The sequence below is a fragment of the Alternaria hordeiaustralica genome (genome assembly GCF_023758085.1).
Source record: "Alternaria hordeiaustralica strain BMP 2776 chromosome Unknown scaffold_15, whole genome shotgun sequence".
Taxonomy (NCBI): Eukaryota; Fungi; Ascomycota; class Dothideomycetes; order Pleosporales; family Pleosporaceae; genus Alternaria; species Alternaria hordeiaustralica.
Genome location: NW_026056787.1, coordinates 35,740 through 50,183, shown reverse-complemented (window position 1 = coordinate 50,183; position 14,444 = coordinate 35,740). Strand labels below are relative to the sequence as shown.

Here is a 14,444-nt window from a genome sequence, read left to right as displayed (position 1 = left end):
GTGCGCATCCATAGAGGGACCAAAATAGAGACCGAATCGGAACTTCAAACCATTCGAATGTACTACATCAATGTGCTTGTTGGTTATCGAGGCGCGCACACGTGGCAGGGACGAGAGCGACGGACTAATCACCTGGGCCGTATTTAAACGTTCGGTTGGCGCTAGCTGCTCCGAGTTCCTTCCGGCAGCGGGCTGCGCTGCGCGTTTCATCGCCACACAACATACTCATTGCGCGTCATTACACTTCCCAGTCTCAATGACCAGCCCCGCCGAGGACTATGCCGCAGTTTGCGTCAAAAGCGCACTCTATTCATTCTTACTTCCCTTATTACACGACATCTATTACCCCGTTCCCTTTGTCATTGCAGCCCCGCGCCTTATTCCCGTAGTTCCGCTTCAATAACACTCTCAGCAACCCCGGGGTAATTGTAGATGGCTAAGAAATTCAGACCAGCCTTTTCAACGATCGCCTTCCACTCCGCTTCTGTTCTCTCGCGCACCGAAAGATGTGCTAACATCATCATATCCATAGAGGTGGCGGCGATGGTAGGCTTCTCTTCCGAAAGCACAATCTCGTTCAGCAGCACCCGCGAGTAGCCGGGCTTCAGTGCTGGCTTCAGGCTTTCGAGAATCCTGACGCCTTCTTCGTCATTCCAGTCGTGCAGAATTGAGTGCAATGAGTATGCCCTGGCTGACTGAATAGGCTGAGGCGTATAGAAATCATGGACCTGACTCTCAAAAGGAAGTCCTTCCTTATCCTTGATAGCCGCGATGACTGGCTCTTGATCCTGAAGAACAACCTTGCCCGGATGAGAATGGTGCTGAGTCACGAACTGCTGGACGTCGTGACCGCGACCGCCGCCGACATCGACCAGAAGGGCCTCGCTGCAGCTGGGATCAAAGCCATCAATCAACCGTTCTGCGACCGGGTAGAAGCCGGGGTCGAACCAATTCGCCTTACCCGCGCGATACACCGACATGAAGTTGTCGAACTCGTCGAGATGAGGAGGCGTTGCGACCAACCATGGGAAAAAAGGTAAATCTGTTCCATGCGCATCCTGCAATGGTCCTTCTGTAGGCGACGTGGGGAGCCTGTAACCAGTCTTCTTGAAATACTCCGGGAAACCATTGAACGACGGTCGTGACACGTCGTAGCAGAAGTCAATGCTCTTCTGATAGTTGTCCGCTGCAAGTTCGTGGCTCAGACGGGTACCGAGGAATCTACCGTTCGAGAAGGAAACGACCTTCATTGCGATTAGGTGACGCATGATCCGTTGCAATAGAATGGGGTCAACGCTCGTCTTTTGAGCAAGGTCGCCCGGACTAACTCCGGCATCGCCTGCATCTCTAAGATGCTGGAAGAGTTTGACTTCAACAGCGAACTTGCAGTGCGCTGACAATGCCGGCTGTAGACTCATCAGTATGCTGGTAACAGTGCAGGTTCAGTCACGAACCTCGGCCCAAAAGCTTCTCTGCAGGAATTCACTAGGTATCTCGAGCGCCGCAACCAGGTCTCGACCAAGCTCGATGAGACTTTCTCGTGAGCCGATTTGCTCGGCTTCGTAACCTCTGCCGGCGGCCGCAACCCGCTCGAGGATATCTGGTACAGGTATTGGCATGTCTGGCGATGAGTGTTTGTTCTGCAATGTTTGTCAAAGGATAAAGAAAGCAGCGCGGGGCAGCCTTCTATTGCAATCCTTCGATCCTTTCGCACGATAACCATCGTTCGGTGGGGTTCTTGCCTTCCTATTGCGCCATGCGCCGAAGTACACATGACTCGTTTTCCCACCCGATCGCTCAGCGCTTAGTCGTTTCCGCGATGTTTGGATCTTAGATCAGCTACGTTGTGATACAAAGGCCTGATATCCGCAGTCTCTTTACCGTCTTTCGCTCGTCCGACCCACTGGACCTCGGGAGTGTTCAACAACGCGAATCCCACACCCGCTGTGTTGGATCAATACGTCTTGAACATCGCCTACCAAACGCTTGTCGTCTGCGTGCTTATTACATTTGCCGGCATGACGTTTCCGGAGACAGGCATCCGTCCGTGCCGCCCCGTCACTCGTTGGCCCACTTGGTCTGGCACTAGATCCTTCGCGCATGCATGAACAGATACTTCGAGCCGCACCTGTTGAAGCACCAAGAGCCACGTTGACTTTACTAGTCACAAGGTCTAATTAAGTTAAGTTTTAAGATACGGTGTATTTCTTCTCCAAAGAAATAAACACCCTACAAAGTTAAGCTATCTCGCTCAAGATACACAGCATGGGAGTGGAGAGACTACATTTTCTGCTTACGTTCGTCGAATATCTCCTGCAAAGGGGTTGTATTGCGGCTCTCCTTTCAAGGTATCAGCTCTAGTGTAGTCTTTTAGAAGATCCTCTTCCCCATCGTCTTCCTATAACGAGTAGTTTAGTCTTCCGATGTCTGAGATCGGTGTCTAAGAGTCTGCCACTAAGTAGTACATTAACGATTGTTCTATCGTACGAAGAACCGACGTGATAATAAACACGCTTCGCAAATTTTCTTAGTTTTGCGGGCTTCCTAACACTAATCCGAAGCGATGTTCTGCCTTCTTTATCCTTTAAAGAGGAAGACTTGCTATGTTTTAATAATAGTTCTACTATAGATATGCTAGTCTTTTCGCAAACTCTATATAGAACACAAATCTTAGCATTATTACCTAAGCTTTTATTAGCAGTAAGTTAGTATTCTCTTTAAGAAGCTCTAGCATACTAAAAAGTTATAGACAACTACTCTAGAAAGGTTTTTAACTACTATTTATATACTATTAATATCTACTACACTAAGCTTAAAGAATACTAAACTCTTATAGATATTACGCTAGTATACTAATACGTAGTTACTCTAAGTTCTATAAACTACTTTACTTATCTTAAGCTTAAATAAAGTCTTAGAGAGAAATAGATTATAAAGGTAAAGTGTATAGATTAGAATATATACGTAAGCTATAAAGTAGATATAGCTAAATTAATATAGAAGAATAATAATAATAGCACTACTAATAGTAATACTATACTTAATCTTTTCTAGTAAACTTATAAGTGTTGTTAGTAGTCTATAGCTACTTTAGTAACTACTATGTTAGAATAAATTTGCATAGAACTAGCCTCTAAGCCTAATAACTTTATAGCTAGTACTAATTAAGCTAATTAGAATATTAAGAATTCTCTAAAGTATTAGATTTACTATATATCTAACTACTCTATACTCTCTAAAATAGTGTTAGATTTATTTAGTTATCTAGTAATAAGCGCTTAATATCTATATAGTTTTAATTTAGTATAGTATCTATACGTAATTCTAAGCTATATAAACTAGATTAGCTATAATATACTTATAGTATAACTCTATATACTTATCTTACTTATACGTAATCTATATATAATTATTTCTAATTTTATAAGCTAGCTATTTATAGTATATAAATTTCTTAATTAATATAAAGCTACTATTAAGGCTAGAAAATCTTATTACCTAATTACTAGTTCTATAGATTAAATTATATTAGTTATCTATAACTTATCTTTACTAGTAAGTTATACTATAACCTATATAGCTATAGCTATATAGATTATTCTAATTATATATAATACTATACTATATACCTTTTATCTTCTAGCTATTCTATTCTATACTCTTACTAAAGTTATAGTTATTAATAACATAGTTAATACTCTACTTAGCGTTCTAGTAGAGTATATAGCTAGTGTAGTAGAAGCTATTATAGATATAAGTAATAATACTATTATACGTATTACTAGAGATACATTTAGTGTTCTCTAGTAGATTACTATTACTATATTGGGTTATGAAGTCTTTTAGTGTAGCGTAAGTATTATTTTAAATACTCTAGTTAGAGAAGATATAGTGTATACTAGTGTTAGAGTAGAAGTAGTCTTATACCTTAAGAGAAAATAAAGTATATTAGCTATTTACTTTTATAGGTAAGATTAGAATTACTTAAGTAAGTCTTATCTAAAGGTTAACTATAGTAGCTATAATAGTGCTACTTTAGAATAGAAGCGTTCTAGTAGTAGTAATAGTAAAGAAGCGTATAATAAGTAGGTTTTTACTATATAGTATAAACTTTGCTATATAGATAAGTGTACTAGACTAAAAGAACTAGTTAATCTATAATACCTTAATATTAATAGAGAGAGTATATACTTATATTATAAGAAACCTATTATACTTATATATAATAGTTCTATATTAGCTAGATTATATAATATTTTACTATATAAGTATACTTACTTCTAAGCTAGTAGCTTATATACATAAATAATATAATATAATAATAGTAGTTAGTAGTATAGATAGTATTAGTTCTTATTAGAATAAAAATTAACTAATTATATAGTTTTAGAGCCTATTTTATAGCTAAGATATAGCGCTAAGCTAAGTATAAAAGATAATAGCACGTATAGATTCTATTTATACCTACTAGATAAAGTTATTATATTTCTAGACGTATAGTAGCGTTATTAGAGTAAGTATTTAATTACTTACTTAACTAACCTAGCTATATAGAGTATACTACCTTCTCTTTTAAGAAAATACTAGTATAGCTTAATCTAATAACTCTAAATATATATATCTATTCTAGCTTCTATCTAATATCTAGTTCTTAGTTTATTCTAGCAGCGCGTCTAAAAGTAAAATATTATCTAAATTAGTAGAGATAGCTATTTATCTTATCTAATATTAATACTACTACTAGCTATAATAGGTACTTATATAATATCTTTAGCTACTACGTAAAAGGTCTTAGAAGAAAGTTTACTATAACGTATATTTACGCTACTCTATATATAAAGGTAAATACTTTATTTTAGATATAGTATATAGTAGCTTTAAAAGCTATATTAGGTAAAGTAACTATTTTTAATATTAATATTAGCTCTAGCTTCTAGAAGAACTTCTATAATATAAATATAGTCTACTATTTCTACTATATATATAATATTACTAAATTATAAACTTTTAATAAAAATTACTTCTTAATTAACTAGTAGATAGTATAAGTACTTATAGCCTTAAGAGATATATATTATAAACTACTCTATTTAAGCTTTTAGATCTTTTAATATTACTTTCTAGTAGATATAGTATCTAGATATTTATTTAATATTTTCTACCTATATAATAATCTAGAAGTAATACTATCTAGAGGTTTTATAAGTCTAATAAAAATAGTCTATTAGCTTATAGATAATACTAAAAAAGTATAGCTTTAGTATATTTAGAGTTACTTAGAGTATAGGCGTAAGCTATCTTATCTAATTACGTCTAACTTATATATACTTTATAGCTTTAGTAAAGTACTAATTACGTAATATAGCTTTTTACTATAGCTATAAGTAGCTAATCTTAGAATTATTAGTTAGGTAGGTAAATATAAGCGCGTTTAAATACTACTTTTTACATTTTTTTTTATATATTTTAAGATTATTATTATAATCTTTTACTTAAGTTTTAATATTCTACTAAGTCTATACTAAGGTATAGATATTACGTAATATTTGTAACTTTATAGCTAATAAGTATTAAAGTTCTTCTAACTAATTAATATATATACTCTAAATAGTAATAACCTAATATTAATAGAAGCTAAAGCTCTAATAAAGTTTAAAGATATAATTCTAAAATCTAAAAACCTTATACTAATAATAACGCTTTCTATTAGTATTAACTTTATAGATATTATATATTATATAAATACATACGTTTTTAATACTTTACTAGCTTTAGAGAAGCTAGTTCTATAGACTATTCTAAGAATTAGTTAAGTTCTATAGTACTTATAGTAGTTATATAGTTTTTAGAGTAGTAAGAGCTATATTCTTAGAACTCTCTTAGTACGTAGTATTATAATATTTCTAAATCTATTATAAGTTCTATAATTAGTATAATAATCTAGAAGTATATAAAAACATTTTACGTTATTTTTATAGATAGCGTAATAAAATAAAATACTATACTTATAATACTATATTTATACTAGTAGCTTAGCTAATTAGAAATTAATAATTTAAAATTAAATATATAGACTATTATATATTATTAGAGCTAGAAATAGTTAATAATTAGAGATAGTTAAGTAGATTATAATTATTATACTACTAAAAAAACTTAAAATAAAATCTCTAGCTATATACTTAGAAGCTAAGTAAGTATATAGCTAAGATTATATAATTATAACTACTTTCTAACTAAAATATACTTTCTAGAGTAGTAAAAGTATTAATTTACTTTACTAAGACTAATTTTATTTAAACTACTATAATTAGTATACTTTAGTAAAGTTTAAGCTTTAGAATTAAAAGTATAGTAGTAAGTTATAGCTTAAATAAGTATTTAATTATACTTAGTACTAATAGTAGTAAGCTTTTACTTATTTAAATATAGCTTAATAGTCTAAAAATCTACTTTATTAAGTTAGAAATTACTTTATAATAGTCTAGAATCTAGCTAATAGCTATAAAGATTTAAGTATTTAACTAGTAAAAGATAATTTTAATAGTAAAATTTAGACTTTTAGTCTTTTTTAGAAATAGTTTATAGTATAATTAATAGCTTAATAAGCTATACTAGCTACTTATAAAAATATATATATAGATTAAAACTTAACACTTTATTAATAATAATAAGTTCTCTAATCTTCTTTTTCTTATAATAGTTATCTATTTCTTTATATTATTAATAACTTAAGTTTTTAAATAATAAGCTACCTTTCTAGGTTTTTTATTAGTTTAAGACTTACTACTTCTAAGTATTTACACTTTTAAGCTTTATACTTTTAAGCCTCTACTCTAATTAATATACTACTTTACTTACTTTTTATTAGATCTATTAATATAGTAAGCTTTTACTTTTATATTTAAATTAATAGCTAACTATTATAATATAGTCTAGTAGCTAAACTATTAACTTTAATAGTAGCTATTAGTATTAGTACTCTAGCTTTTACTATAATAGTACTTAATATAATAATTCTAATAGCTTTAATTATAATATCTGTACTAGTACTTAGTATAATAGCGCTTAGTATAATAGTACTTTACTTAATAATACTTTAGAAATAAGTACTCTAGCTTTACTATATAATTAACTTCTTAAAACTACTAATTAATATCTACTACTTTCTTCTAGAATAATAATCTAAAGTAATAATATATTTAGTTTATCTTATACTATATAAACTCTAAGTACTTTAGTAACTTAAGAGTTTATAGTAATTAATAATAATTTATATTAAAGTTAAGCGCTATATAAGTATATAAAGTTAAACTTTAAAGCTCTATATTCTAGTTATAAGCTCTTTATCTCTAGTAACTTTAATAATAAAAATATTTATATAACTATTAAGTATAATTGTAAAAGTAGTATCTTTATTAATAATAATACTTTCTTAGTTTTAAAAGTTAAACTTTTAGTAATCTTATTATATTAAGAAGTAAGGTATTTAAAATTAAAAAAAGTAAAAGTCTTTAAGCTAAAGTTATAGTTATAGTTATAGTTACTTTAGTAAGTAATCTAAGAGTAAAACTTTTAAGTTTAAAGCTTTCTAGTCTAAAGCTCTTTATAATAAGTATTTAGTATATACTAGTTTTTAGTATAAGTAAGATAGAATAATACTTAACTATAATACTTCTTAATATCTCTAATATAAGTATTATATTTACTAGTAACTTCTAGATAATATTCTAGAGTCTAATTATTCTATATATTTATACTAAGTCTAGTACTATTTATTTTACTACTTTTATAAGTACTAAGTACTTAATAAGAATTTTTACTAGCGCTTTACTAATATAAAGTAGTACTATAGCTATAATATAAGTTCTTTTTTTTTTTAGTTTTTTTAATTCTTTACTAATTTAATACTAAAGCTAAAGCTTAGAAAAAACTTAAGAATATTAGAAGTAGTATTATTAGAATATCTATATATATAAAAAAGTAAAAGAAGAAGCTAAAAGTAGCTTTAAAACTCTATCTAAATTATAGAGTAAAACTCTAAAGTTTTTTAATAAAAAAAGCTTAAAGCTTACTTTATCTATAACTTTTTATATTTTTAATTAATATAGTACTTATACTAAGTTTATAATATAAAGTAAAAAACTAAAAGAGATTAATATAAGTAGTAGTTAGATATCTTTATTTATAGTTTTTACTTAAAGTTAACTATTTATAGCTTTTAATCTATTATTACTTTACTTAGAGTATTATTATTAAAGCCTATTTTAGTAGTAGCTACTACTAGCGTTCTAGCTATAAGCTTTATATTTTAGAAATTAGTAGCTAAAGAATTAGTAGCCTAATTAGTATAGTTATTATTAGTTTTAATAGTAAGACTTATAGTCTTAGTAGTAAAACTTCTAGTCTTAGAATTATAATTCTTAGCTTTATTATTATAAATTAAATTGTTTATTATTTAGTATTATAAGTAGTAGGTTCTACTACTATATATAGTATTATCTAGCTAAAACTAAGTATATAAAAAAGCTAATATATATTAAGTATAAGTACTTAGCGCTTAAAATTTATATATAAACTTATACTACTAAGACTATTTATTTATAAGCTTAAGTTAAGAACTATAAAAATAGCTAGACTAAAAAAATTACTTTTAAGAATTAGAACTAAAGAAATTATAGCTATAGTTTTAGTTAGTAAGTAGATAGCTATATAAGTTAGTTTAGTAGAAAAGTTTAGTTATTTAGCTATTCTATACTTATATTAATTATTAGTAATTACTTTCTTATTACTCTACTTATAGAGCTATTTAGGTTAAATAATATAAAATAGAAGTAAACTCTCTAATTAGTAAATAAGAAGTAATTGTCTAATTAGCTATATAACGTAATTATAGTAATTATAGAGATTAGTATTTTATATAAGCTATAGTAGTAAGCTAATATAAGGCTTACGTTAGGTTACTATATTCTAAGTCTTAGTAAGAAATATTAAAACTTTAGATAATTATAATATAATACGCGTATAGCGTAAGGTATAATATATTAATACTTTAGATAGAAGTAAATACTTTAAATAGAAATAGCGCGCTTACGTAAGTAAGTAAAAGAGTAGACTAGTATAGACTCTAGAGTCTACGCGAGCCTTATACCTTAGAAAAATCTTAGTACTACCTACTAGCGTAGCTAGAAAGTAGAGTAGCTAAGTCTATCTAAAATTACTTTAGATTTTAACTAAGCGCTATTTAGAGTAACTAAGATCTAGCTTAAGTATAATTAACTTCTATAGTAGTAGTCTAAATAAAGCTTTCTTTACTCTATCTACTTTTTAAGAATTAAATATTATAAATTTTATAAGTTAAGTAGCTATTTAAACTTCTTTAACTATTACTAAATAAGTAATTTTATTAATTTATTTATAAGTATAATTATAGTCTCTAAATACTTAACTTTAGGTAGTTTTTTAGTATATATTTATTATAGCTATATATTCTAGATATTAATATACTTATAATAAGTATTAATTTACCTATTTTTTTTAATAACTAGTTTAATAATTTACTAATTATTATACTAAACTATCTAAAGTATTCTAAAATAAAGTACTAGCTTTTTAAAAAAGCGTCTAAGTACTATAGCTTTCTTAGTAGTATACTTAAAAGTAAGTAGCTCTACCTTTATAGTAGAAGTAGTAACTATACTTTACTTAGTAGCTTTTTAGAAAATTACACTTTTATATAATATAGTAATATATTTATAAGATAATTAGTAAGTTTTTAAATAATTAGTAAAAAATATATTTTTAGTAATTACTAAATAAGGCTTATTATAGTTACTATACTAAATTATCTTATAGTAAGTATACTAAAGATATATAATTACTTACTTTATAGCTTTTTTTATACTTATTACTTAGATTTATAAAAAAGTATAAAAGCTTTAAAATAATTTATACTATATCTAGTTAAAGTATAATTTCTATATAAAGTATAAAAGTAGCTATTTATTAGTATTTTTAAATTTTAAGTTTAATTACTTTTCTAAGATTTCTTATTAGCTTCTTTAATAGTAAAGGCGTTAATAGAAAAGATTTATTTCTAAGCTTAAACTTCTTAAGTATTTTATCTATATATATATTATAAATAAGTATAATTATCTTTAGCTATTAGTTTTAAATTATATAAATACTAAGAAACTACTTTTTACTTCTCTAATTCTAGTTTTTTTATCTACTAGAAACTTTCGCCTATATAGCTATTACTTATTACTTTATATTCTTATAATAAAGTAACAAAATCTTATTAATATAAAAGAAAATAAAATTTTTATATTCTAAATTAAAAAAAAGGTATAGCTCTTTTTAAGAAACTATTATACTAATAGCTCTAAGTATCTCTAGAAACCTTTTATACTATAATTATAGAGAGTTTCTTAATCTATTTAGCGCGTAGTTAAGCTATATATATAATTCTAGCTTTTTAAAGCTATCTAGTATTTTATAAATTACTAGATTCTTTACTATAATTTTTATATTAAAAAATATTTTTATAATATTTAAACTATTTAATTTATAAATTACTTTAGATAGTAATTACTATTATTATATAAAAGAACTTCTTAGTAAAAGTTATTATATAAGTAAAGTTAACTAAGTTATTTTTTTAGAAATTACTATAGACTGTAGTTTAAGCTTTATATTTAAGAAAATAGCTATCTTAATTATACTTATAAGTTTCTACTTATCTTAATAAAAGTAGCTAATTCTAGACTTATAATTTTAAAATTTCTATCTAAGTTCTTTTTTTATAGAGCTAATAAATATTTTTTTAATAGTATATTTAAGAATTATATATATTAGATACAAAATTATTTATTTTTATAACTTAGAAAGCTTTTAGATTTAAGTATAGTATTAGTAAGTAGCTTATAGCTTATACTTACTAAGTATAGTAGCTATAATAATAGTATTTATAGTTCTATTACTTATATAATTATTTTAGTTTTTTTTAATAACTAAAGAGGTAAATCTTATAAAAGTTAATTTAGGCTTATTTATTAATTAAGTCTATAGTTACTATATTTATACTATTTACGCTATTACCTTCTAGTTAATTATTACGCTAAGTAGGCTATTTACTTCTATTCTAAAACTAGTTTAATAGTTAATAGATATTTATTAATTAAGCCTACTTAAGCTTTTTATTTATAACTTTTCTACTCTAGTGTATCTTAGAGAATTTAGCTATTAGCTAATTTTATAGCTATATTAATTTCTAAAAGAAAGCTACTAATTTAAGTAGTCTACTTCTTAGTTCTTTTAGCGCCTACTTTAGTTAAGTAAGTTTTTTATCTATTTCTATAAAATAAGAGTTTATTATAGTAAGCTTAATAAATAAAGTTAAATCTTTTAATTTATATATAAAAAGCTTTTTACTTTTAAACTTTAATAATTTAGATTTTTTAGGCGTAAATACTACTCTTTAACTATTAAAAACTTTATAATTACTTTAATTAACTATTTCTAAAATCTTTAGCTTAGACGTAGGTTTTAGAGTAGTAAGCTTAGTAAAAAGCTATTAATTATAAAAGATTTCTAATTAATTACTAGCTTTATATTCTATTTCTATTAAATTAATAAAGCTTTAATTATACTTTATAAAGAAACTAATGTTATTACTTTAATTATAGTTTATATTACTTCTAAGATTCTACTTAGTAGTTAATAGCTTTACTATACTTACTATTTATTTAATAAGTAGAATATTAAATTTCTCTATATAATTAATAACCTTACTATTATTAAATATTTTAATTTACTTAATTACTTAATCTTTAGTTTACTATTTTTAATAGTTACTTTAATAAAACTTCTACTTATTAAAAGTTATATAATAAATTATAACTACTTAATTAATTACTAGTACTTATATATAATATATATTAAAAGCTTTATAGCTAATAAGATATTTTATATAGCTATAAGACTTAACTTTAAAGTTTTAGTAGTACTTTTAAGCTACGTAATTACTATAAAGTAAATAGACGTAATAGCTATAAGTATAAATTCTATATTAATCTAAGTAAAAATTTGTAGTCTAATACTTAATTATTATTAGCTAATAATATTAGAAGTACTTTTTTAACTACTTATATAATACTTAATTAAAGAATTAGTAATTATAAAGCTATAATAGACTTATTTTATAAAGTTAAGCTATAATATTTATAATTACTAGCTAAGGTCTAGCTAGAAGATTAGTACTTATACGTAACTTAATTAACTTAGTAATAAGCTCTTAGCTAGCTCTTTTTACTAAGCTATTAGACTTATAAGTATATAGTAGAAGTATTATAATTATAATTCTTTTCTTTTCTATATATTTCTTATATCTAAAGTATTCTCTCTAAGATAGTATTAAAGTATTATTATTTTAATAGATTTTTATAATCTTTTACTACTACTAGCGCTTAACTATAGCTATAAAGGTTATAATAACTTCTATAATAATAGTAAGCGTTTTATTCTTTAAGTTATAATTATATAGCTTACTTAAATAACTCTTCTTAATAATTAGAGTTTCTTTATTAAGTATATAGCTTATAAAAAAGTTAAATAAATTCTAAAATACTCTAAAAAAAAGCTCTAGTAATAGTTTATAAAGCTAATAAGATATTTATTAAAATATATAAATAGTAGCGTAATTATTATACTTACTATACTTAATACTAGTAATCTTTATATTCTAGATAGTTTTAATAAAAGCTTTAGAAGCTTACTTACTTAAGTAGCTTAATCTTTAGTACTAAAGGTTAGTATTACTAATATATAATTATAAAACTTATAATTAAGTAATAATATTTATTATAATAAAATTAAAAGAATAAATAGTAGTATTATATTTAAGAAATAAAAAGTTAAATCTATACTTAAGAGTTATAAAAATAATTAATATCTTTAGTATACTTATCTTAATTATATAATTTTATTTTATATGCTATATACTACTTTTACTAAAAAGCGTCTTTAAGATAATATTAGTATAAAATTTAGAGATAATCTTAATACTAGTAAGTATTAAATTAGCTTTTGTAAGTTTTTTAAAAGTACTAAGAATAAGATAAAGTATATAACTACTAATACTAATTACTAAAAAGATCTAGCTACTAGTCTCTACTATTTCTTTATTAGTTTTAATAAAAAAATAAAACTTAATTAAAGCTTTTTTTTTTAACTAAGTAGACTATAGCTTATACTATTAAGAATTACACTAGCTAAGAAAGTGTAAAGCTTAAAGCTTATACTTAAAATAAAAGACTTAAACTTAGTAATTAGCTTTTAAAAGTAAATAAATATAGATATTATATTACTAAAGTACTTAAAAGCTAAAGTACTTATTTTTTAGCTAAATTACTTAACTCTTTTATATAAGCTTCTCTACTTCTTTTTATAATAGTGCTTTTAGACTTTTTATATATTTTAAGTAGAGAGCTTTATAAGTATAATATCTAGTAGCTTAGATTTAATAATTACTATCTATTATTAAAAGTATAAAATTAGCTTTTACTTATATCTTACGTTAATCTTAGAAAATAAGAATTTAAGTAGTAAGTCTAACTACTTATTATTTAAGTTAGTAGAAGTAAAAAGTTAATTTATAATAGTATTAGAAATTATATAATCTTTACTCTTTTTAAAGGTAATTAATATTTTTAAAAAAATAATACTAAATATCTTACTAAAATTACTAAAGCTTAATATATATTTTCTAAAAGCTATAGTAAATAACTAATTATACTATTACTAGTAAGTCTACTTAAAGTTAAACTTTCTAATTAGAATAAAAAAATTAGTAGTAATAAAAAGCTTTATAACTTCTAAAAGCTTTAAGATCTCTACTTTTAAGTAAAGTAATAACTAGTTAGTAAACTACTTCTTAGTAAAAGCTTTTTAAGTTTTCTTAAAATAAGTATAATAGTTTATATAAACTATATACTATAAAGTTCTATTAGTTAGTATAAGTATATTTCTAAAAGTGTTTATAAAAATCTAGACTATTTTTTTATTATTACTTATAGTTATAAGTAATAAGTACTTAGGCGTAATAGTGCGTATAATCTAGTTTTTAATACTATTAACTTTATTACTTTTTTCTAGCTACTACTTAGAATTATAGTTCTAGTAAGCTATAAAGGTAGTACTATTTTTAGTTTTATAGTTATTATCTTATTAAAAAGCGTTATAATTATAATTAGCTTTATTATACTTATTCTTTTAATTCTTAGTTAATTTTATAGAAAGAGAAGCTAAAGCTATTAACTTTAGAATTTTAAATATTAAAAAACTTAGGCTCTTAAGTACTTACGTATTTTAAATTCTAGGAAATTAGAATTAATTTCTTTTTAAATACTCTTTTTATTATAGTATTACTTAAGAAGTGTTAAGTA

The 14,444-nt window shown here is 25.3% G+C and overlaps 1 protein-coding gene across 1 annotated transcript; it reads right to left on the bottom strand.

Moving 5' to 3' along the window:
• Nucleotides 1–377: 377 nt before the first annotated feature.
• J4E84_007078 (uncharacterized protein) lies at nucleotides 378–1,619 on the bottom strand (the record flags this gene model as incomplete). Its single annotated transcript, XM_049389664.1, has 2 exons — nucleotides 378–1,406; nucleotides 1,455–1,619. The coding sequence occupies 2 exons, from the start codon at nucleotides 1,617–1,619 to the stop codon at nucleotides 378–380; spliced, it is 1,194 nt and encodes a 397-aa protein (XP_049242408.1).
• Between the last annotated feature and the right edge of the window lie 12,825 nt (nucleotides 1,620–14,444).